At 42.7% G+C, this 25,577-nt stretch overlaps 1 protein-coding gene across 10 annotated transcripts in view; it reads left to right on the top strand.

Moving 5' to 3' along the window:
• Positions 1-21,399, top strand: part of TUBGCP6 (tubulin gamma complex component 6) — a 38,186-nt gene extending 16,787 nt beyond the window's left edge. For 5 of the 10 annotated variants that reach the window (XM_084810911.1, XM_084810920.1, XM_084810913.1 and 2 more), the window contains 17 exons: positions 743-882; positions 2,716-2,865; positions 4,098-4,179; positions 4,269-4,357; positions 4,547-4,662; positions 5,963-6,101; positions 6,213-6,329; positions 7,861-9,112; positions 10,058-10,131; positions 10,311-10,506; positions 13,759-13,927; positions 15,067-15,208; positions 15,549-15,743; positions 15,960-16,092; positions 16,611-16,824; positions 17,806-18,005; positions 19,516-19,985. In XM_084810911.1, the coding sequence (XP_084667037.1) occupies positions 743-882; positions 2,716-2,865; positions 4,098-4,179; positions 4,269-4,357; positions 4,547-4,662; positions 5,963-6,101; positions 6,213-6,329; positions 7,861-9,112; positions 10,058-10,131; positions 10,311-10,506; positions 13,759-13,927; positions 15,067-15,208; positions 15,549-15,743; positions 15,960-16,092; positions 16,611-16,824; positions 17,806-18,005; positions 19,516-19,607 (3,500 nt within the window). In that variant the 3' untranslated portion in view covers positions 19,608-19,985. Of the gene's footprint in view, positions 1-742; positions 883-2,715; positions 2,866-4,097; positions 4,180-4,268; positions 4,358-4,546; positions 4,663-5,962; positions 6,102-6,212; positions 6,330-7,860; positions 9,113-10,057; positions 10,132-10,310; positions 10,507-13,758; positions 13,928-15,066; positions 15,209-15,548; positions 15,744-15,959; positions 16,093-16,610; positions 16,825-17,193; positions 17,309-17,592; positions 18,006-19,515; positions 19,987-21,309 lie in introns of those variants that run through there. The other 5 variants (XM_084810916.1, XR_014784460.1, XM_084810918.1 and 2 more) reach the window with 5 other exon arrangements.
• Positions 21,400-25,577: the final 4,178 nt, after the last annotated feature.

Consider the following 25,577-nt stretch of genomic DNA (forward strand, 5'->3'; position numbering starts at 1 on the left):
GCCACACGCGCTTCCTGGTCCGGCCTCCCCGGGGCAGAGCACGCCGGACCCCGCCAGCCAGTCACCCCCGTAAGGGGAGCCGCCACCGTCGGCGCTGGAGCCTCTGGGCCTCCCTTCCCTCTTCGCCTCCCCTTCTCTCGCCTCCCTCACCCAGAGCCTCGCAAAGGTGCTAGATTCTATCTAGCGTATTTGCATGTGGGCGGACCCGCCTGGAGACGGATAGAGGAGCGGTGTCTCGGTTCCTAAGACCATCGGAAATATGTGTTTTCCGATGGTCATAGGCGACCCCTGTGAAAGGGTTGTTCGACCCCCAAAGGGGTCACGACCCACAGGTTGAGAACCGCTGATCTAGATGAAGTAGTGCTTTTCCCTAGGTACAAAATACAGGAAGTATAACTGGTACTGGAAATGTGTGAATTTCCAGAGGGTAGCCATGTTAGTCTGTTGCAGTGAAAACAAAATGTCTTGTACCTTAAAGACTGACAAATCTGTTCTGGCTTAAGTGGCCAGTGGCCATGAAAGCTTATGCCAGGATAAACTTGTTAGTCTTTAAGGTGCCACAAGACTCTTTATTGGGAATGTGTGATATCCCTGCAACAGAAGTGCAACCTCAAAAGAAATAATCTGGACTGTGTACAACAAATGGATGATAATTGCACGCTCATTGCATTAAATACTGATTGGGCTGAAAGATTCCAAATATGGCACACTTTCTGACCTTTCTCACCTTTTGGATCTCTAGACAAACATTACTGGACCCATGGGTACCTTTTGATTTCAAAAGAAGTAGAAGACTGTGTCCCTGTGTTCTTGAAACATATTGCTAATGACGTATACATTTGTGGGAAAACCATAAACCTACTAAAGTTGTGTTGTCCCAGAGTAAGTACTTTTTGTTCTTGAAAGTAATTGATTTGCCATTGTTTGCAAGTACCTTTGAAGTCCTAACTCCTTGGAAAGTTGATTTAGCTGAAGAGGCTATGCCTCCCCTTGCAATCTCCAGGATTAGTTCTAACTATGCTCCAAGTCCATAGAGTGAGTCTATGTAGAGAGGTGATCTCTCCTCTAGTATTAAAATTCTTTTTTTCTGGAGTTTTGCCAAATTTTAAGCTTTTGCTTCTTCTGTAAGTGTTTCAAGACCTTTCTACTTGGATTGGTTTTTATTGGCTGAAATCAAGCAATTATTGAGACCTTTTTTTAGTCTTTCTAGTTAAAGACTAAATTTTAGCTCATTTAAATAAAATATTAAATTCCTTGCTTTTCCTCCACTTCTCATACTAAGATGGTCTTCCATGTAGAGCACTTGTTTGTAGTCTTAGGGCACAAATGATAGGATTGCACCCTTGGTGACTAGAATCATAGAATAGTCATAGAATAGTAGGGTTGGAAGGGGCCTACAAGGCCATCGTCCCTGAACGTGGAGACGTCTGATCATCCAGTACAAGGCGGAAGGATCTTCTCCTCCCCGTCATCTTTCCCTGCATATTTTGCTAGATGGGCTTTTTAGCCCGTCCAGCAAAGGCACTTTGGAAGGGGAGGGAATGAGGTTGGAGGAGGCTCAGGATAACTCGTATCCTGGCATCTCTGGTCTCCTCCCCTCTCTGTCCATCAGAGCACCCTTTTTCCTCCTCAAAGGTTGCTTTTCCAACATCGCAGGGCAACTGGTGCAGTTCTTTCTGCACCGACTGCAAGGGAGGAGGGTTGGATCTCCGACTTCCCCTTCCGAAGTCTCTCTCCGGTGCGCTGTTTCCGATCTTGGAAGGAGGAATCCGAAGAATCCTATGGTCCCTGGGACGCTCGCCCAGGGACCATAGGATTACGCTCTTAATTATAGTTTTATCCTATTGCAAATTTTGTTTTTATGCTCTGTGATACCATGACTTTGTTGCTTATCTTATTGATTGTGTGATCAAGGAGCATAGGTTTTAAGTTCCCATTTTATAATTGGCTATATTATGTTTTGTCTATACTGATTGTTAAACATTTCACAGTTACACAATCTGAAAGAGAGAATCTGTAGATAGCATTTGCCATGGAACTGTTTACAGCAGAACTTCTCCCAAACAGCATCAGGAGGAGTTGCAATATAAAAAAAGTTAAGTACCAGAGGGAGCAATCCTATCAGGATTGACAGTCGCCTCCGATCGCGGGGGCAACTGCCTATCCAGTACAGAGCAGGAGGAGTGGTGAGGAGTGGATGTCCTCTGTGCTTCCACCGCTCTGCTTTCGTAGCTAGACAGCCGATTTCGGCTAACTGTGGGACCTTGGACCACAGGAAGGAGCAGCTGGACGACACATAGGAAGTGTCATACCGACACTTCTGACCTCCCCTCCCCACCCCCAGGAATGCCCCTTTTCCCCCGCTCCACACTGCTCTTCCGAGCGCAGGGCCACTCCACACTGCCTACAAGGCGGTGCGGGAGAGGGTGGAGGTTGGTTCTCCAAGAAACGACCAATCCTATGGCTGTCTAGCCGCTGACTAGCGGACATAGGATTGTGCCCTAAGGCTGCAATTGTATACATAAGTACTCAGAAGTAAGTCCCAGCCAGTACAGTGGGAATTACTCTCCAAGTAAATATGTATAGGATTGCAGCCTTAAAACAACCTACGTGTTGTATTAAAGCTAAAAACTGAGCAAGAATCTGCCTACGGGTTTACAATCAAGGTATAAAAGTTTGGATTATTTTTTCAAATATTTATAACTCTTTTTGCAGCACTATATATGCTGGTCTGATATCCCTGTTCCTCGGATTTCTGTAATTTTCTCCCTTGATGAATTAAAAGAGATTGAGAGAGACTGTGCAGTATATGTGGGCCGAATGGAAAGAATTGCACGTTATAGTACGATCAGCAAGGAAGAAAAGGTGACTCAACAGAATAATTAATTTTGTATTGGTAAACGTTACTGCACTAGACATGGATTCCATTGTGCTAGACATAGAGACTAATACTTACAGTGCAAGATGTCTACTCAGAAGTAAATCACATTGAATTCAATGGGGCATATTCCCAAGTAAGTAGGTAATAGGGTTATACCATTAGAATAGTAGCAACTTGGAGTGTCCCAGACATTCACTGATTTCTTATTTGAGAATTACATTTGAGATTTTACTGATGCATCTTTTAATCTAGGCAGCCTATGTTTGACTGATATATACAAAACTGTATATAATGGATTTATTGGATGTGTCTGCTATAATATGCATTTACACCACAAAATGTTCAGATATTTGTATCTCTGTGTGAGCCCTTGGGGTTCTATGTTTAATGAAAGATAATCAAGGCCTCTTTAATGTAAAAATTGCTACTAGAGGCCAAAATTTTAGAAGCAGACCTGAGTGCAAACAGGTCGACCTTTAGACATTGCCTGTGGAATAAGACTGGAGTTTGAGGAAGGAAAGTAATCTGCTTCGTTCTTAAAAGGATCAGGGCTTAACCCCTTTCCCATCTCACCCACACTGCATGAATAAAGACCGGGGGGTGGGGGTGGGCATTTTTCCAAGTGTGGAGAAATTTTGTTCTCTTTATCCTCCCATGGAAGAAAACAGGATGGATAGAAGGAAGCAGGGTGGTACCAGAGTTTCACATTTCAGCAGGGCTTTTAATTGTAGTTTTAAGCTAACCTTTCTCTTGTATATTATCTCTTTAAACCTCTGTGCTCTCCATTTCTGTGGGACTTAAGTTTATATAAGGCCTCCCAGGTTTTTTCCTTATGCTTAAAGTTTAGTGCAAGTTATCAGTGTATACTATTTCTTTTCTTTTGTTTAAAATTTACAATAATTTTTTTTAATACACTGTTACTATGTCCTGCATTGCTGCCTAATATTTCAGCCTTGTCAGTGAGGCAGTATGTTATCTTGGCATAATAGTCAGTATGTTTCATCCTAACTACTTGCTGGTGTAGCAAGTTTTAGGATCAGAAAATGCAAACTCAAGCTATCAAATTACAAAAGCTGTAACTCCTTCACTAAGATCCCCATTTATAGTTAGGATAGTTAAGATAGTTTTCTTTGCTTCATTGACTTGATCTTTGTTCATGAAACTGCACACCTGAAGCCTTGAAAATCACAGTGAATCATGTGAAATTGCCTTCTAGGATTTGCGCATGGAAATTGAAAAACAGGAGTTAATTGTTCATGCTCGTGAAACAGCTAGCAAAGCTCTAAAAGCCATTACTGGTAAGTTATGCCTGTCTTTGCAATCTAGTTTGTTTTCCTCAGTGACTTTTTTCTTTTATAACACTATGGCATTTAAAATTTATACTTAGATCAACAAATATTGGAGAAAATAACATTGGATGCAAAGAAACGTGAGCAGTTTCAGAAATTAAAAGAACAATTTGCACAAGACCTAGAGGTACTGTTTTCATTCAAGTGGAATGCACATCTTCTGCTGGTAGCTTAAAAAATAAAATTAGGAAGATGTATATTGATATTGAACTTGTTTGAATACAAAATATGTATCCAAACGTATTTTGAATATGTATTTGAGCTCAATGTGTGTTTTTGGAAAATTATTTCTGAAGCTTTCTGAATTTATATGTAGCGCCGACGTGCTCTGAAACAGGAGGAAACTGATGATGATTTTAGTTATGCTCGGGAACTCAGAGAGAGGGAGAGAAGACTGAAGGCTTTAGAAGAAGACTTGGAGAAAAGGGCAAGGTAAGGGAGTACAGGGAATAAAGTCTGCTGAAAAATGTTCAAATATTTGTGTGGTCTAAAAAGCACTGCCAATCTTGAAATTTTTGATCTAGAAAACACAGTCAGGCTTTTTGATTTCAAAATGGAAGGCATGATTTGGTAAGAGACATTTACAGTGCAGTCCTATACATGTCTACTCAGAAATAAGTCCCATTGAGTTCAGTGGTGTTTACTCCCAGGTGTATAGGATTGTAGCTTTACAGTGTTACACCATTTATTTGTGTTTCTATTCTAATGCTAGAAGCCTCCAAGCCAGAATATGAGAGTTAGGAGCACTTGGTTTCAACACATAACATAGATATAGTGGACATACTGGAAACCTAGTGGAATGGAGAGAACCAATGGGCATGTCATTTCTGGATACAGATTTTATAGGAAGGACTGAGGGGTGACACTGTGTACATCAGACAGGACATAGTGTCAAGCAAACTAGAAACCTCAAAAGCGGCAACTACACTTGGAATGCAGTGTACAATTCTTGTCACTGCACCTGAAAAAGAGCTGAAGAAGTTGCAAAATGGTAAAATGGCTGGAGCACTTCCCCTGTGAGGAAAGATTGCAGTTTCCTGGATTTTTTAGCTTATTGAAAAGTTGAGTTGGGGGACAAGATAGAGGTGTATAAAATGAAAGTGAATAGGCAGAAAACTCCCTTATAATACTAGAACCTGGGGTCATCCAATTCAGCTGAAAAGTGGGAGATTCAGCACAGACAAAAGGAAGTACTTCTTTACACAATGCATAGCTAAACTGTGAATTTCACTACCACAAGATGCAGTGATGTCCACCAACAGGGATAGTTTAAAAGAGTATTAGACATACTCTTAGAGTATAAGAGTATTAGGCCGTATATTACCTCCATTTTCAGAGGCAGTATGTTTTTCCTTAGGTAGAGTTGTGACAACAACCTTAATCCTGTACAAATATTGGGCAGCACAATGTCATCTGAAGACACAGCAAACATACAGTATCCAAATTTTCACTTGTTGAAATTGGGCTTTACGTAGGTTAAGATTTTCTCAATGGTTATGAGTTCTGGAAGCACTGATAGCTCAGAAACTTCAATATGTTATATGATACATTGTAAACTATCTGACTTTCATCAGCATCTTGCTAGCTCGTACCTTGAGTTTGTGGGCTACATTTTTAGTTTTGATGGAGTAGTGTGAGCAGTTTTTAACTCTTTCCATTTTGCTTGGCTTTATCCCAGTATATATCGTACAAAATGGCAGGATGAAGTTGTTCTTTGTTTTATTTCATTTAGGCAAGAGTTAATTGACCATTACAGCAAACTGTCTGAAGATGCAGCTCGTAGAGAAAAAAAAGCCTTATGGAAAATTCAGAGGCATAAATTAGAAACAGCCCGTCTCAAGTTTCTGTTGGAAGATGAAAAACGTATTGAGGTAGTATAAATACATCTTATATTTAAAAAGGGGGGGGGAAGCATGTTGACAATGATTACAGATGTATGTATTGATATGTTTAAACTTTGATATTTTCCATTTGATGCTTAGGACATGCTTGCGAAACTCCCTGGTGGAAAGTACAGGAGGAAAGTAGACATAATTCCAGAATATCGAAGCAAACAGGTTTCAGCTGCAGTTCTGCCGGTTGGAGCTTCTAGCCTTCAGGTTGGTGCTGCTTCTTGTACACATTACCTGATGACAAATTCTAAAAGTTATAAGTAAGGTGATTTTTTGTGTTAGACGAACTACTTGATGAAACTGGTGTGCTTTGTAGCTACACAGGGCTACTGATCTGTGTGATGAACATCTCTGTGTAATAAGAAGTGTAATTGTTTCTTTAAAGTTTGGTCTAATAAACGATCACCCATAGCTTCTCCTGTTATAGGGAACCAAAATGGCATAATTTTTTTGTATTACAAATGTTAGATTATTTACATTTTGATCACAATGTAGTCCTATCTGGGCGCTGCCTAGAAGTTCCCTTCATTTCTTGCTTTCCCCTCTTTTTATAGCGGTGTTTTATAAGCCTTTCTGCATGTTGCAAAGAATGTGCACAGTAACTCCTCCATTTAAACTGCACTATATTATTGTTATGCCTTCGATGAGGGATGTATGAAATTGTACATAGGTGGCCTGTCCCTCTGCCTTTAAATTAGGACTGCTTCACATCTTAATGTGACTAGTGATGATGTGTTACTTTTCCCTGGAATGCATGAAAACTATGCCCATCTTTTGTTGAGCATGTATACACTGTTCAATCCTGGCTCATGCAATTTAAAAAAAATGACTGTAGGAAGCTGTCTTACACGAGGTCTAGGAATTTGCCCAGTTATAGTTGACTCTGACTGGCAGCAGCTTTCTAGTGTTTCAGGCAGAGGTCTTTCCTGTAACCTGCTATCTGATCCTTTGTAACTAGAGATGCCAGGGATTGAACCTGGGATATTCTGCCTGCAAACTATGTGCTCTACCACTTCCTTATTTAGAGCTTTTCTACACGAGGCATTTACTGTGTGTTCATCATTCTCTACTCAGCTGCTTATGGGTTCTTTAGATGGTCATGTGACCCTCCAGTTTTGATTCTGTTTTTAAACAGCACTTTTGATGAATTTTTTTTAGAGCAGGAAAAATGTGGCATTATTTTTGAAAGCGAAAATGCTTTTTCCACTTGTTATTTGTACTATACCACTGTGCCATGTACATGTTATGCAGCAGAAAAGCAGGGAAGGAAATGCTTTGTGTAGTGCTTGGATCTCAGTTCTGTGACAAAATCCAAAGTAGATAAAAGCCCAGTACAGAAAGGCCCATACATGCCTGTACACTTGATATGCAGGCAAGTACTGGCTATTTCCATAGTGAGTGAAACAGCTGTTTTATTGTGTTTGTTTTTATTATGTATGCCACCTTGAGAACTTTGGATATAGGGCAACTCATAAATTGAATAAATAATACCTATTATTATTATTATTATTATTATTTTCAATTATTAATATGAATATGAATTAATATTATTAGGAGTGTTTGGAAAGCTCAGTAAAGATAATATGAGTCAGTTAAAAATATAGTATCCTAAAAGTGTAAAAATGCCACATCATAGTAATTTGAGAAGCCATAAATGAAAGAAATGGTGAAAGTATCCCAGCTGTATAAATGAGTTACATATCTGTTGTAGTAATTATTTTCATTATTTACACTTCAGTTAACTTCTGCAGAGCCTGACTATTCTAACGTTGTAGACACCAGCAGAGCTTCAGAATCTGAACTGACAAATGATACTTCAGATAACAAATCATTGGATTTGGCACAGCCAACAACTATACAGCCTGATGACTATTCTGAGTCAGAAGAAACAGGAGCCGCATCCCAGGCACTCGATACAGAGAAAACGGCAGCTGTGTCAAAGAGCGTGTCTGAACTGGATTTTGAAGATTTTTTACCAAAACCTCAAGAACAAACGCTTGTCCCCATTGCACAGGAGACAAGCTTGTTAGATGAAGCTTTGCAAAATATCAGTTCAGATCTTTCCTTGAATGATCAGATAGGTGGAAGTAATTCTCTGCCAAAAGGTGCAGCAAAAGGGGAAACCATCACTGAAGTTCCCCTGGATAGTGAATATGACTTTAATACTGTTCTCAGGCCTTCAGTTTCAGACAGCCATATTAAAGTTGGAGAAAACATTTTTGATATTGGAAGTAGGAGACCTCGTTGGAATGTTCATGGCCATGCTTCTGATGCAAACATTAAAATAGGGGAATATGTATCTCATATTGAGCTCTACCAACCACATTCAAATCCTCATGGGCATTCCTCAGATGCGCACATTAAGATTGGAGAATATGCCTCTGAGGAAGAGCCCAGTCAGCCTCACTGGAATACCCATGGGCATGTCTCTGCAGCTCATATCCAGGTTGGAGAATATGCCTCTGAGATAGAGCCCTCAAGGCCCAGATGGAATAGTCATGGGCACGCATCAGATGCCAACATAAAGATTGGTGAGTATGTATCTAACGTAGAGCCAACTAGACCTCGGTGGAACATCCATGGGCACATGTCAGATGCCAATATCAGACTTGGGGAAAATGTTTCTGAAGTTGTGTCTTCTCGACCTCGGTGGAATGTTCATGGGCATGCCTCTGAGTCACACTTTAAAATTGGAGAGCTGGTTTCTGATTCTGAAAGTTCAAAGCCTCGATGGAACCCCTTTGGCCATGCATCCCAGTCAAGCATACAAATAGGGGAGTGGATCCCTTCAAGTGACAGTGATCTGATACCTCATCTTAAAGCGGCCTCTGGTCCTGCATCTAGCTCTACAGTTCAGACATTCCTGTACAATGGAGAATTCTCTACAGTCAAAGGGAATGATAAAGGACAAGAATCAAGACCATCTGATCATGTGTTGGCTGATAACTTGAATGAAAAGCAAGAAGGAAGCTTGGGTGAGGAGGAGAAGAGTAAGTGACAGTCAGTCAAAAAGTTATTTGGCAGATCTTTTTCTTTTAAAAAAAGAAAAGTCAGTGATGAACCAGCTAGCACTCATTGGGGGTGTTCGGGTGATCACAGGGGTAAAAGACGCTATCGTGGCTTCTTCCCCCGCTCCCGTGTGTGCCTGTTGTTTAAATAATTACCTGCTCTGCAGCGCGGGTTGGCGTGTTGTGCGAGTGCAGTGCAGCGGGGGGGGCTTCGTGGTATGAATTCACCCCCACCGCTCCGTGCACCAAGTTCACACGACACACCAACCTGAGCTGCAGTGCGGGTAGTTATGTAAATAACAGGCATGCACACAGCATGCACAGGGGCGGGGGAAGAAGCCATGATGGCTTCTCCCCTCCCCACCCCCCCTATCATCCAAACCCAGACACTGACTTCAGTGGAACTCAGCTGGTTTGCATCTGAAAACTCTAGCAAATAACATTAATTGGTTTGTGGGTCAGATTTAACTGAATCAAAACTATGTTCTGAATGGGAACTTAAAACAGGAATTAATTATTTGTGTATGTGACCCATGTACTTCTTCCCCTAGAATTTAAATTAGGGGTGGGCAACTTCTTGCCCTCCAGATGTTTTGTCCTACAACTCCCATCAGCCTTAATCAGCATAGCCAATGCTGAGGGATTATGGGAGTTGTAACCAAAACATCTGGGGGGGTCACTTTGCCTACCGCTGATTTAAACCTAGTGCCTGTATAAAAATAAATGGAAGGCAGCATAGCTTTTAAGAGCTGAAGTTCTCTTATGAAACAGAAGAAAGTCCAGTGCTGAGTTTTAGTATTATTATAGAGGTACTGAAGTAACACATGAAAGGTTGGTTGTATATTTTGAAATGAGTTTTTGTTTGTATCAAAATAGTGTATATGGTTAATACAATGTATTTTTCATTTTTCCTTTCCCCCACAATAGTAATTTTGGATAATATAGCAGTCACAACAGATAATACCGAAGATCTCTCTCCAAATCCTCCTCAGAATTTACAGGTGAGCAGTAAGTTTTTAGGTTTCAGATTATACCCTCACCTACCCTCACCCCACACACACACATTAAACATATGAATCTATATATCTCCCTGTAATAGTTCTGAAACAATTTAATGTAATGAAGCATGGAATATAAATATTTTAAACCAAATGAATAATACCCAGGTGTGCATTTTCAGCAGGTGGAGGAACCTGGAAAATCAAATGAGTTAGTTCTTGTGACTCAGCAAACTTACCTCTCTGTAGTCGGTGCATCTGAAAGCCAAGAAGAAGGAAACACCACTATTGCCATATGGAAGAAAGAGGAAGATTATCTGAAATCCTTATCTGATCAATACTGTCTCGAAAAATATCAGGACAGCTATGATTTGATGTGTGAGTAGTTTCAAAGTGAGGCGCATTAGGAGAATGTAACGGCATGATACGTTGTTTCCCTTCAAGGGGATAATGACTGTGTGTGTCTCCCCAGAATTCTGTAGGCCAGGAGTGGCCCTCCATGTGTGTTTGGCCTATAACTCCCATCATGCCTAACCATTGGTCAAGCCGCTGGAGCTGATGGAAATTGGAGTCTAAAAAATTCTGGAGAGCCACAGGTTCCTCACCCCTACTATAGACCAGCGGTCCCCAACCTTTTTGGGACCAGGGTCTGGTCCGTGGAAGACAATTTTTCCACGGACCGAGGTGGGGATGGGGCTGGGCTGCAGTAGGGGTGTGGGAACCCCCCTTACCTTGGGTCCGCAGGAGAGGGAGGCGATCCGTCCCCCCCCCCCGGAATCCTCCCCTGCCCTGGCCGGTTCCACTCTGCGGCAAGTCCTCAGAGCTGCTGGCCAGCTCCAGCCAGGGGTGGACTTCCGGCCGCTGGGATGCAAATTGCGTCTGCATAGCAGACGCCATTTACATCCCTTTTCTTTGCAGTAATAGGCTATTACTGCAAAGAACAGGGACGGAGCTGGCCGGCAGCTCTGCGGACTTGTCACGGAGTGTAGCTGGCCAGGGCCAGCAAGGATTCCGGGGCGGCAGGGAGGGACGGATCGCCTCCCCCCCCCTTGCAGACCCAAGGTAAGGGGGGGTTCCCACACCCCTACTGCGGTCCAGTCCCTAACAGGCCACGGACCGGTACCGGTCTGCGGCCCAGGGGTTGGGGACCCTTGCTAAAGACTTCTGTAGGATATCATTTTTCACAATAACTTTTGAACACTAACTAAGAGCACTTCTAGAGGCCCTTTATCCATAGCCACCTGGAAGTTTACTTGAGTTCCCTCCCCAGGATGACATTTTCATGACTGGGATCCATACAGTGGGTTTCCATCAGCTTGCTCAAAGCACTCATTATCCAAGTAGTTGATGGAAAAGCTGCTCCCACATGTCTAGGTTGGAAAGAAGGTTTTTGGGTAATGCCATGCTGACTAAACACTTGATTTAGCAGACTTGATACCAACAAATCCTACAGAGATTGTCATAGAATCATAGAATAGTAGGGTTGGAAGGGGCCTACAAGGCCATCGAGTCCAACCCCCTGTTCAATGCAGGAATCCAAGTCAGAGCATCCCTGACAAATGGCTGTCCAGCCTCGTCTTGAAGGCCTCCAGTGTGGGAGAGCCCACCACCTCCCCAGGTAATTGGTTCCATTGCCGTATTGCTCTGACACTCAGGAAGTTTTTCCTGATGTTCAGTCGGAATCTGGCTTCCTGTAACTTGAGCCCATTATTCCGTGTCCTGCACTCTGGGATGATCAAGAAGAGATCCTGGCCTTCTTCTCTGTGACAACCTTTCAAGTACTTGAAGAGTGCTATCATATCTCCCTTCAGTCTTCTCTTCTCAAGGCTAAACATGCCCAGTTCTTTCAGTCTCTCTTCATAGGGCTTTGTTTCCAGTCCCCTGATCATCTTTGTTGCCCTCCTTTGAACCCTCTCCAGCTTGTCTGCATCCTTCTTAAAGTGTGGTGCCCAGAACTGGACACAGTACTCCAGATGAGGCCTAACCAGTGCTGAGTAGAGGGGAACTAGTACTTCCCGGGATTTGGAAGCGATGCTTCTATGAATGCAGCCCAAAATAGCATTTGCCTTTTTTGCAGCCACATCACATTGTTGGCTCATATTCAGCTTGTGATCGACGACAATTCCAAGATCCTTCTCGCTCGTAGTGTGGTTGAGCCACGTATCCCCCATCTTGTAACTGTGCATTTGGTTTCTTTTTCCTAGGTGCAGAACTTGGCATTTGTCCCTATTAAATGCCATTCTGTTGTTTTCTGCCCAGCACTCCAGTCTATCCCTGAACTGTCCTGTCCCTGAACTGATTTCCAGTAGTTTAAGAAAGATGCAGACAAGCTGGAGAGGGTTCAGAGGAGGACAACAAGGATGATCAGGGGACTGGAAACAAAGCCCTATGAAGAGAGACTGAAAGAGCTGGGCATGTTTAGCCTTGAGAAGAGAAGACTGAGGGGAGATATGATAGTGCTCTTCAAGTACTTGAAAGGTTGTCACAGAGGGGAAGGCCAGGATCTCTTCTCAATCATCCCAGAATGAAGGACACGGAATCATGGGCTCAAGTGACAGGAAGCCAGATTCCGGCTGAACATCAGGAAAAACTTCCTGACTTTTAGAGCAATATGACAATGGAACCAATTGCCTAGGGAGGTAGTGGGCTCTCCCACACTGGAGGCAATCAAGATGAGGCTGGACAGCCATCTGTTGGGGATGCTCTGACTTGGATTCCTGCATTGAGCAGGGGATTGGACTCGATGGTCTTATAAGCCCCTTCCAACCCTACTATTCTATGAAACTGTTAGATAGCAGAGTCATCTTGGGTATCGCAGTTCAAACACCAGACTGTGGCAGAATTATTGTGCCAAGTCCTATGTGAACTTGTATATGTGTTTGGTGGTACTGCTTCCTCCACTTCTGGTTGAACATGAAACTGCATTTGTTTGCACCTTTTCCCTCATTATTAATGCCCTCAAATGCCTTGCCTCCTGATACTAGACATCCCTATTGCTTTCAGTTTTTTAAACAGCATTTAAGAGAATCCTATGGTCCCTGGAGAGCTTCAGAGGACCTTGTAGAGGTTGAAAAGCGGGTGTTCTAGTGGGTGGAGACAAGAGAGGAGAAGCCAGGATATGAGAATCCTGTGGCCTCTCCAGTCCTGGCACTGCCCCCACTAGTGTGCCTCACAGGCCCATCTAGAGAAAAAAGAGGGAAAACTTTGGTTTCAGGGTTGTTTGGTGTGACAAATGAACCCAGCACTCAGGGTTGTTGAGGGGAAAACTACCCAGAGTTTTAATGCATGGTTTGTTGTTGGATTAAAACTCTGAGTGGTTCCTTCCTCAACAATGCAGAGTGCCAGGTTCAGATGTCACGTTTACCAAAGTGGAAACAAAGCGAAAGCGGCAAGCAGTCAGGAGGCAGCATGCTCGCTTGCTTACTCCCGTGTGGTCATGAATAACCCATGACTTAAACACCACACCATCATCATGATGCGTGAACTGGTTCAGTGGGTTTGTAGATTGTAAACTGCAGGTATACATTCTTTAATGTTATTTATTGTATAGCATTTTGTTTTCAAAGTGCTTTAGAAATAGATATCCTTAGCTTAATTTTTGTAAAAAAAAAACCCTTTGCTCCAATGTAGCACAACTTCCCATTTCCCATCTCCTGCATCATGTGATCCCAAGATCCTATACATTCCCTGTGGACCCATCAGTACAATCGGCAACAGATGAAACAGCTGTACAACTAAGTGAGCTCTTATCACTTCCAGTGCTGATGAAACGATCAATTACTGCCCCCTTGGTTTGTCAGTAAGTAGTTTTAGTAGCATTGGCTCTACTTGGTAGTAATACATAGTTTGCATTGCTGTTTAAAAAAAATATTTAAGAGAATAAATTCTAATTTATTTGAATGAGAAACAGCAAGATATTGCTTGTTGGGACATGATAGCTATTGCTGATTTTGAATATACAGAAATAGTTATATACGAGTGTTATTAAAAAGGGTGACAGTGGATGACTAGGCTTGGGGTGCAATCCTATGTTGATAGTCGGCTGCCTCCGAAGTTGGAGGCTGCCGAGTATCGTAATGCAGGGAGGCTGGAGCATGGAAGTAATCCTCCTCTCTGCGCTCTGGCCACCCTGAATTTAGCTGCAGCACTTCGGAGCCAGAGGGAAGGAGACTGGGGCAAGCATAGGAAGCTGCATAAGGCAGCTTCCATGGTCTCCTTCCCACACCTGGAACCGCCTCTTTTCCCTGTCTCCACGCTCAGGTTTCTGAGTGTGGAGAGCTAGCTGGCTCAGTTCTCTCCCCACCGGCTATGGGGGGGGGGGAGCAGGGAGTGCAGTGTACTGGCTCCAAAGTCAGACAATCTGAACAACGCTATGGCTCCCCAGACACTGTCAAGGAGGCGTAGGATTGCTCCCTCATTTGACAAAGGACTTGTTACACTCTTCTCAACACCCTTGGTTTATTATAGAGATGGTATTCTATTTTTGTAAATAATACAAGAATTTAAGTAAAAGAATAGGGCTGTAGAGGGTTTCAGGCCCGCCCAAGTTCTGGGAATTAGGTCATTCAGCACCCTGATAAATCTCTGTTCAGAAGTGGTTTCAATCTATGACAGCAGTCTCTGCAGGTGACCAGAAAATGACACTGACACATTAGCGTAAATCCTCTGGGAAGAGCCTTTAATTAATTTTGGGTTAATTGAGGATCAAAACATTGAACATTTCTAATTTATTCTGTACATAAAGTTTGATTTAAGAATTCAAAGTGTAATTTGTCTTAGATTTAAGTTTGCCTTATTGTGGTTCCAGTAAGGATTTGGTTATTCGTCTCAGCCACTCAGTGGTTATGTTTGTTTGTTGTCTTTAATGATGAATGAATCAATGGAAATTTTAAATGTAATATTTTAAAGTAATTGGTCCATGTTTTCACTTGTTCCTAGTGTTTCCCTTGTGAACAAAGCCATTGTCGATTACTACTTTGTAGAACTGAATGTTGAGAAGCATTTTGAAGCGTTAAGGCACTTTTTATTGATGGAAGATGGAGAGTTTGCTCAGTCACTTAGTGATTTGCTTTTTGAAAAGGTATTTGCATAGGTTTTTCTTTAAATGTCTGTTTCTTGACTATATGTCCGGCTGCTATCATTTGAAACAATGATGTTGCAGTGTGTATGTGTTACTAAATATTGGGAAATGGTGCAGCTTCTGGCCTTGGCACTAGTAATACTGACAAAGTCCCCAATGAAGTTTTATTGATCATTATCAATAAACATGAAAGAGTCTCTCTCATATGCTCTGGCTGTACGAGACTCTCTGGGTTAGGCTGTGTTCACATGAAAATAAAGAAAGAGCATTCTATACTTTTGCAAGGGTTATTCTGACAAATGGATTCTCAGCCTCTAACATAGTGTTTTTTTAATTCAAGCTTGGATCAGGACAGACACCTGGTGAACTTCTGAACCCACTAGTCCTCAATTCCATTTTAAATAAGGCACTCCAATACAGTCTTCATGGAGACACTCACTTGGCTTCCAATCTCTCTTTTGCACTGAAGTACCTTCCAGAGATGTTCAAGCCTAATGCGCCTGATGCCCTAAACTGCTTAGAGCTACGATATAAGGTGAGAAGGCTCACAGAAAATTTGAGAAGTGTTAAGTTTCTCCTACAGACAAACCTTATTAATTGGAATTAATTGATCCTGACCATTCTCTAATGCTACTTATAAATGCATTCAGTTTTGTTAACAGCAACAGTCTTTGAACCCTTACATGAAAAAGCAGCAAAATATTTTGTTGATGGGGGACTTGCTGTGGTAATAGGGTTATTTTTTTTTAAGGTTGACTGGCCCTTAAATATTGTCATTACTGAGAATTGCATGAACAAATACAACAAGATTTTCTCCTTCCTCCTGCAATTGAAGCATATGGTGTGGACTCTTAAAGATGTTTGGTTCCACTTAAAGCGAACAGGTAAGAGAGATCTGACTACCGTTATTTATTTAGTCTGGAATCCAACCTATTCAGATAAGCAGGATGCATACACATTTACCAAATGTCTCCTATATGTATATTCCATGATTATCTAAATGCAAACCTACATAAAATAAAGTGAATGAGGTCTTCTCTAACAGAACTGAAGAGGTTTTAAGCTTCCTTCCATAGAGCATGAAGTAAAGACCAACTGTTTTTTTTCCCCCAAGGATGTTCTCCCTCTTTGCTCTATGAGTTAATGCAGTAGTAATGAAAACAACTCTTGCTCCACCTAGCATAAGTAGTTACACACTTATTTCCTTGTGAGAGGACTCACCTTGACCCAGGTAACCAGTCATAAGAAGCCAAGTAGATCCATTGATTGATTACAGGTGAATTTACACAAACTTGTTTGTTAATTTGGTTTCCAAACTGGTGTCATGGCAATATAACTATTAAACCAGCAACTGTATCTTTTCTGACGCTGTGAGTAATCTCTTTCTTTTGGGGGTTTTCAGCATTAATAAAACACACATCAAACTCAGTTCAGTTTCGACAGCTTCAGCTTTATAAGCATGAAATGCAGCACTTCGTTAAAGTTATTCAAGGATATATTGCCAATCAGATCCTGCATGTGACCTGGTGTGAATTTGGAAATAAACTATCGTCTGTAGGAAACCTGGAAGAAATATACAGAACACATGCAGAATACCTCAACAAAGCAATCTTCCGGTAAGAAAGCTATTAAATGGAAGATAGTTAATTTGTCTGCCTATAGAAATAAACACATTTCAAGTAACTAGAAGGTTGGATAAATGTGATTACTCTCTCCCCACGTACTGCAAATGTGGTGTGCATATGGGATGTTGGGCATGGATAGGGCAAACGGAGTAGCATGTGTCTCAGTGTGGGGATTGAAGAGAATCTCATGATTACTATTCTTTCAGTCTAGTTTGATAGTGCTTTTGCCCAAATGGAATTCATTTAATGGTTGTACTTCACTCGTGTCCCTAGCAGAGGTTTGTAAGTAGCATAAAAGCTTGAAGAAAAAAAGGTTGATAACAAGTCTAACCTAAATTGTGCTTTAATTTTGAATTCTAGAGTCTGCCTCATAATGTGGTGGTAGAGGGCAAAGAGAAATAGATAATGAGCGCCAATGCTGACAGAATGAGAGCTGAGGGGAAAACCGAAGTGGGAAAATGGAAGGAGCAGGAAGATGGAGAAAGAAATGTCTCCTGAAGTAATGTGTTAAATAAGAGTTGTATAAAGCAACACTTGAAACTAATTCAAACCTTAGTAAGTAGGATATAATGGATTGGCAGCACAAGGCCTTTTTGCTATACCTGCCCACCAAGGGAACATAGGGAGCTGCCTCAGAATAACATGTCTGCGAGCAAGGTGGCCAGTGGTAGCTGTACAAGCTGCATATAGTCTCTGCTGTATAAAGGTAAAAGGACACAAAGTACAAACCTTCAAAATGTTACTGGTTCTTTTTTTTAGTTTGATATCCTGCCTATCCTGGATTATTCTCAAATGACATCCCTGAGCAAAGACCAGCAGGATAGAAGACACTGATGAAAATGGATACAGACAAGTTCTGCAACTTCAATTTAAAAAATGAAGCAATAATTTAAACATTTGCTGCAGAGGAATAGAAGTTATGATAATAGTATAAAAACTCTTTAATATTTTATTTTTCTTTTCTTTTGACAGGGGGTTGTTGACTGAAAAGGCAGCCCCTGTGATGAACATAATTCACAGCATATTTAGCCTCATTTTAAAGTTCCGTAGCCAGTTAATATCGCAGTCATGGAGTTTTGATTCTGGAAAACAAATGGCCATTCATCCCAACTTTGGCCTAATGCAGCAATCTTACAACACGTTCAAATACTACTCCCATTTCTTATTCAACGGTAAGACTTGTGTTATTGAGAAAATGTTATAGTCATGGGATGCGGCGGTGAGGGAAAACCATGCTCTGGATAGTATAACAAGGACAGTTATTATTAGCAGGTGTGTTCATTGATGGGTTTGCTTTCTGGAAAAGCTTTTTTCTGCTTGTTCTTGTTACATTAAAGCTTGTGTAAAGTTTGCATGGTCCTCACCAGCACGAGTCGATTCTATCAAATATAGCCTTTTACCCCTTGAAGTACAAAAGGGAACATAGGGAGCTGCCTTGCATCAGGTCAGACTCCTTGTCCATTTTGCCCATACTAGGTTGGATCCTGATTTAGTCAGAGTAGACCACTCTACTTAAGTATGAGTAAATCTGGATCTAACCAGTTGTCTCTGATGCAATGTCACTGCACAGAGGTTTTCACCATCTCCAACATTTTTTAATGAAATGCCACAGATTAAACCTAGGTGCTTCTGCATGCAAAGCATGTGCTCAGCCACTGAACTAGTCCCTCCCCATAATGTTCTTTTTCCAATCCTTTATACATAAGAGTCATGCTGGATCACATCAAGGCCCACCTAGTCCTAGACCAACCAGCTGCCCACGGGAAACCCACAAGCAGGACATGAGTACAACAGCACCCTCCTGCCCATGTTCCCCAGCAACTGGTGGACGTAGGCATACTGCCTCTGATACTGGAGGTAGCATATAGCCATCAGGAGTAGTAGCCACTGATAGACTTTTCCTCCATGAATTTGTCCAATATGCTTTTCAAGCCATCCAAACTGGAAGCCATTGCTACATCCTGTGTTAGCAAATTCCATTGTTTAATTAAGCACTGTGTGAAGAAGTACTTCCTTTTATCTGTCCTGAATCTCCCACCAATCAGTATTATGAAAGAGGGAGAAAAATGACTCCCTGTCCACTTTCATTACACTATGCATCATTTTGTATGCCTCTGTCATGTCTCCCCTCATTTGCCTTTTTCAATCCCAGATGTTGTAACCTTTCCTCAGAGAGAAGTTGCTCAAGCCCCTTTATCATTTTAGTAGCTTTTTTCCCAATCCTACAATCGAGTCCCACTGTGTTCAATACAACAGTAGCAGTAGTAGGCTGTACTGGAGTGTAGTCTACTATTATAGCAACAGTAGGCTATACTAGAGTGCCTACTGGAGTGTTTGCTGAAGCAAGACCTTACTAATGTTAATAAGTAATTTTTTTTACAACAGAAGAGAGAGAAGATAAAACACTCTTGGAACCTGTATCAAAAAATAGTATCCTTGGTAGGCTCAACTGCAATGAAATGAAACTGCTGGGACAAATAAAAGAATGCAGCAGCTGATGCACCCCATCAAGCATGTGCATGTTCTTATGCGGATATGTTACAGGGTTACTTTGCATTTCCAGAAAAAGAGTTCTGTGGAGGCTACATTGCATATCTCTTGCCATGAGCCATTTAAACAAACTGAGTTTGTTGAATTGATTGAATGTACTAAGCTTTCTTTTTTTGTTTCCATTCCCTGCAGTAGTAACTAAGCTTGTAAATAGGGGATACCAGCCTCACCTGGAAGATTTCCTACTACGCATCAACTTCAATAACTACTACAAAGATAACTGAACTTGTATATATAATACAAAGTAATGACAGAACACTGACTCAGCTATGTATGTATTTTTATGAAACCTGGCCTACTGAAAGCTGCTAATGCCAGACTGCTTCTAGGAAGAAAGGCTTTTCCATTAAAGACGGTGTCAAAGAATGGAATGAGATCGATAGAAAATATCATTAAAATTTAGAAAGATACCCCATTTTTTCCATAGCATGGCAGAAGTTCTTACTGTCCTTCTCAGTGCAGGAAAGCATGTTGCAGAGTGCCTATACAGCAACGTGGGCATCAGTGTAAATTTGTTAATGTGTAAATCCTTCCTTGTGGCATTGTAAAATCTTATGTAAATGTGTGAGTAATAAAAAGTGAAGCAAAAACATACTACTTTTTAATTAGTGTCCAAGTGTCGAAAGTTAAAACCTGTATACTGGCATAAGTCTACCTCTTTTGGAAAGGAACAAGGGAATTGAGAATAAGACACACACAAGCTTGAGATCGTTTTTTTAGTTGTAGTTGCTCATAATGCAAGATGAAACACTGAAGTTCTTTGTGGCTTTAGTCATGCCTTCCCCAGTGCAACACAATGGGCACCACAGCACTGCCAGACACCTCCCTTAGTGCCTGCAATGCCAGTGCCCCTTTTGATTTAATAAAAAAAGGAACACCTGGCGAGTGGGCACACTGCAAAGGGAAGCACTGGCCTGCACCTGCCCGCCATCTTAATTTTCCCGGAATATCTCTGGTCCCCACATGTGAGAAAAACAGAGAAATAGTTGTGTGTGTGTGTGGGGGGGGATTCTGAGAGGGGGAGCTTTGGGGGGGTGATTCTGCAAGTGTGTCTGGTGATCCTGGGAGAGGGAGAAAGACTTGAGTGGGAGGCAGCTAAATGTATTGGCCTAGCCCTAGGTGGGTTGGCTGTCAAGTTACTTGTCTCTGAGCCTCAGCAGTTTGCGTTCTGTCAAATGGGTATTTTGTTGTGCAGCGTGGAGTCAAATACATAGAATAGTAGGGTTGGAAGGGGCCTACAAGGCCACAAAGCCCAACCCCCTGCTCAATGCAGGAATCCAAGTCAGAGCATCCCTGACAAATGGCTGTCCAGCCTTGTCTTGAACGCCAACAGTGTGAGAGAGCCCGCTACCTCCCTAGGTAATTGGTTCCATTGTTGTATTGCTCTAACAGTCAGGAAGTTTTTCCTGATGTTCAGCCGAAATCTGGCTTCCTGTAACTTGAGCCCATGATTCCGTGTCCTGCAGTCTGGGATGATCAAGAAGAGATCCCGGCCTCCTTCTCTGTGACAACCTTTCAAGTACTTGAAGAGTGCTATCATATCTCCCCTCAGTCTTCTCAAGGCTAAACATGCCCAGTTCTTTCAGTCAGGGCTTTGTTTCCAGTCCTCTGATCATCTTTGTTGCCCTCCTCTGAACCATCTCCAGTTTGTCTGCATCCTTCTTAAAGTGTAGTGCACAGAACTGGACACAGTACTCCAGATGAGGCCTAACCAGTGCAGAGTAGAGGGGAACTAGTACTTCCCGGGATTTGGAAGCTATGCTTCTATTAATGCAGCCCAAAAGAGCATTTGCCTTTTTTGCAGCCACATCGTTGGCTCATATTCAGCTTGTGATAGACAACAATTCCAAGATCTTTCTCGCTTGTAGTGTTGTTGAGCAACGTATCCCCCATCTTGTAACTGTGCATTTGGTTTCTTTTTCCTAGGTGCAAATGTTGAAGAGCACTGGCCCCAAGACTGAGCCCTGCGGTACCCCACTTGTTACCTCTCCCCAGTTTGAGAAGGTCCCATTGCTAAGCACTCTTTGAGTCCGATTCTGTAGCCAACTGTGGATCCACCGGATTGCTGTTTCATCAAGCCCACTTTGAGCTAGTTTGCTCATCAGGATATCATGGGGCACTTTGTCGAAAGCTTTGCTGAAGTCGAGGTATATGATGTCTACAGCATTCCAACGGTCTACAAGGGAGGTTACTTGATCAAAAAATGAGATCAGTTGTCTGGCAGGACTTGTTCTTGACAAATCCATGTTGGCTTCGAGTAATCACGGCATTGTTGTCAAGGTGCTTACAGATGGATTGCTTTATCATCTGCTCCAGAATTTTCCCTGGGATTGATGTCAGACTGACTGGTCTGTAGCTCCCAGGTTCCTCCTTTTTACTCTTTTTGAAGATAGGGACCACATTAGCCCTCCTCCAGTCATCTGGCACTTCCCCCGTCCTCCATGATTTCTCAAAGAGAATAGACAGCGGTTCTGAGAGTTCTTCTGCCAGTTCCTTTATGACTCTAGGATGCAGTTCATCTGGCCCTGGAGATTTGAACTCATTCCAAGTCATTAGGTGTTCCTTGACCATATGCCTATTGATCTCAAGCTGCAATCCTGCCCCTTCAGCTTGCACTTCGCCTTTGCCAGGGGGGGTCATAGACCCTTTTTTGGGAGAAGACTGTGTCAAGGGCTCCTTGGAGGGCTCTCTCAGTCTAATCCAGTAGCCAAGTCCAGACGCAGACAAAGGGATTCTTTTCAAAGCTTTATTCTTCTTTTACAACTTACAACTCTATAGGTAGCAACTAGATCTGAGCAGCAGCATCCCTATGCCCTAAGTTGGAACAGTTGGTCCCCGTTTGAAAAGCAATTACTGGCAGACCCCTGAATATAAGGACTAGGGAGAATCCCTCCCCTTTTCCCTTGGATCCTCTGGGCGCAACCGTTCTTTGAGCGCCAACCAGGCGCTACGCCTCCTTTCCGCGCTGTCCATTTGGCGCCGCTCTCTGTGTCTGCACTGTTCATCCAACCAGTCTGCTATCGGTGCTGGGTCACTCCCTGGACAGCTTTCTAATCTAGGAATGTGGGTGGGAGGAATCTCTGTCAGCTGCGGGCCCTGGGAAAAAGGGGCGCGCTCCTCTCCCAGGAGCGACTGCTCTTCCTCCGAATCAGAACTACTCTGGGATTCTATGGGCTCAGTGTCCACCCTGACAGACTGAGCCAAAGTAGGAATTGAGCACCTCTGCCTTTTCTTTTTCATCTGTTATCGTTTTGCCATCCTTATTTAATAGCTGAACAACCATTTCTTTCCTCTGCCTTTTACTATGCACGTAGCTGAAGAAAGCCTTTTTGTTGTTTTTAGCATCCCTCGCTAACCTCAGCTCATTCTCAGCTTTAGCCTTCCTGACGCCATCCCTGCAATTCTGTGCTACCTGCCTGTACTCTTCCTTTGTTACTTGGCCTTCTTTCCACTTCCTATATGTGTCCTTTTTTGTTTTCAGGTCATCCCTAAGCTTTTTGTGAAGCCACATTGGTGTCTTCTGTTGTCTTCCACCTTTTCTTCTTGTTGGAATTGTTTGTGATTGTGCCTTGAGAATTTCCTTTTTTAAAAGGAAATGATTTGGCATTTGTAGCTCATACTCGACCTCTGCAGTGTATTCAGTTTCATGGCCAAACTACTTGTCGTTTGTGACTACCTGTAGCCATTTTGTTTTATATCCTCCGCAGTTACTCAAGTTTCAACTTGTGCTCAAGGGCTAAAGAGGTTGGCAAGAGACTAGAAGACTACTTCTAGTCTTTATGTTGAGCCAAAGATACCCATATTTCTAAGGCTGTTAGAATCTGCTTTAGAAAAGCTCAGAATTCCGTGCAAATACTTTGCACATTCTATGGCAAGAAATGTAGAATTCTGTGAATTTTCATTTCTCGTACTTTGCATTGTTTGTTCTGCTTCTACAAGTTGGGTGGAGGGACAAAGAGCTTTACAGGGCACTGAAACTCTGCCCCTGGTCAGCAGAAAGCATACTCAGCATCTCCTCTAAATTCAGAACTTCGAATCGAGATTCAGAGTTTTTGTGGGATCATTATTGTGATGTATGGAGTTCATTACCTTTGTCTTGTTCAGATGGCTAAACTATTATTTCTATTCAGCACTAAATTAAGAACAGCAAACCCCTAGCTTAGTTAGGTTTTCACATACTTTAGCCACCTTTTTGGCAGTAGATCGAGAGAGCACCACTACCTTCAATTTTCCCCATCTTTCAGTGCCTGCTTATGGCTGGAGTGAGTGGCAATTCTAATTCATTGAACAATTGTGATTTGGAAGCAGAAGATGGTACTATTCTGGAGGAGTTAAAACAAAGTTAAAGAATGGAATGTTGTACGCGTGCTCCTTAAGTCAATAAGAAAGGATTTAGATTATTTAAGTGAGTCTAGCACACAGAGAGAAATTCCCACCATCATGGGATGTGTCAGGCCACAGAGTCTGGTTCTTGCATGTGCTCCTAGTAGCAAAGAGGATTATTTTGCAACATGGAAACTGCATACTTACACAGGATGAGAAGAGTGGGCCAGGACATGTTGATCCAAGCAGCACACAGGCAGATAGCCTAGGCCAGGAGGAGCAACCCCTGAGAAATTTCAGATTTGGCAATAACTTCAAAATAGCTGACAGGAAGCTGTTGCCCCTGTTGAAGCATACATGGCACATGTCTACTGCTTGGTGTCTTCCTAAAAAAGGTCTCCCTCGATTTCATTTTCCCCCTCTTCCTTTTCTCACCGTTCTCTGGGTTGGGGCTTGGGAATATATAGATATAGGAATGTAAGTGGGTTTCTCGTTTGTGCTGTTCTACAGCAAGGGAGGGCAGATTCAGCCTTGTGGGATCTACTTAGTTTTTTACTGGAACTTCAAGATCCACCAACTGGAGCATGGTACAAAAGACATACACTTGGAATTAGAATTCTGACCTCAGGAATTTGCCAGAACTCACAGTCCTTCAACTCAAAAATCCACTCCTGTTCTCCCCGTACTTCTGTAGCAGCCATATCGGGGGTCAGACTAAGTAGCCTCATGCAGTCTCATGCTTCATGTTCTTGCTGAGCTCTTGCTCTCTAAAATATATGTTTGTAACCTGACGAGACGCAGGAATCTCTTAACTTGTCACCAAGGCTAAGGTCATAGTGATATGTATATCATGTTCTCTGCTGTTCTCTGCTTATCATGGCTACCCTATAACCCATTTCTTGTATTATAAACAATGGTGCTAGGAGAGGAAATGCTGAATACCGCAAACCCACACAAAAAGGGGCGGGGGAGATTTTGCATATGTGTCATAATGTCTATAAAAACAATTTGCTGATGTAAATCAGGGCTCTTGGCTCTTTGGAAGTGATTCCAGCCATAAAGCCCGCGCGTTAAATAAAGAAAAACTCTTTTTCCTTCACTCCGTGGTCTCTCTGACTCTGAGTTCTGCAACATAAATGGTGCCGTGACTCGGATGTGGCAGGCGCTGAGACAGAGAGGTGGCAGTTGCCTGCTCTTGATCGCCGCACCGGGAGGGAAGGCTCGGCGCACGCCTCCCTTTCTTGGCGCCACCGACCTTTTTGTCAGGTGAATGAGAGAAAGCCTGCGCTGGGACTGCCCGAACGGCTGTGCGCGTCAAGAGAACCTTGGGAAGCGGAGGAAGGAACTTGAGCCCTGCCCATACTGCAGCTGCAATTGAGTTGAAACCCACATTGGAAGCCTTCAGGAGAAAAGCAAGTATATGGAATGAAAAGAGGACCCCGCCTTTAGGAGAAAGGCCACTGGGCAGAAAAAAAGAGGGCCCCGCCTTATGAAGAAGGCCAGTGTTAGTATACGTATACAAAAGGTGACCCACCCGATTGGGGGTGGAGGGGGGACTTGATCACTCCCCCGAGCAGGCACTAATACTCAGCAAGGCGCTGAGGAAACTGCTTCGCTCTAGTGGGAAAGTGGGTGGCAGGGACATATGAATGAAGTGGTGAAATTGATGATGGTGTGAGTGGCTACTGCGGTTTCTGTTGCATACCGTCGACCGTCCGGGTGCCCAGGCCAGTAGCAAAGTGCGTGGTGTAAAAATTCCTCTTGTGTCGGTCAGTGAGAGCCCTTACTCACTGACCAATCCCCTTTCCTTCATTGTGTCCGTCTTTATCTTAGGAGGGAGGCTATGGGAGGTGGGGGAAGCAAGACTTGCA

This window comes from Heloderma suspectum, chromosome 7 (genome assembly GCF_057233095.1).
Source record: "Heloderma suspectum isolate Gila_16-S chromosome 7, 16-S_ref, whole genome shotgun sequence".
NCBI classification, from domain to species: domain Eukaryota; kingdom Metazoa; phylum Chordata; class Lepidosauria; order Squamata; family Helodermatidae; genus Heloderma; species Heloderma suspectum.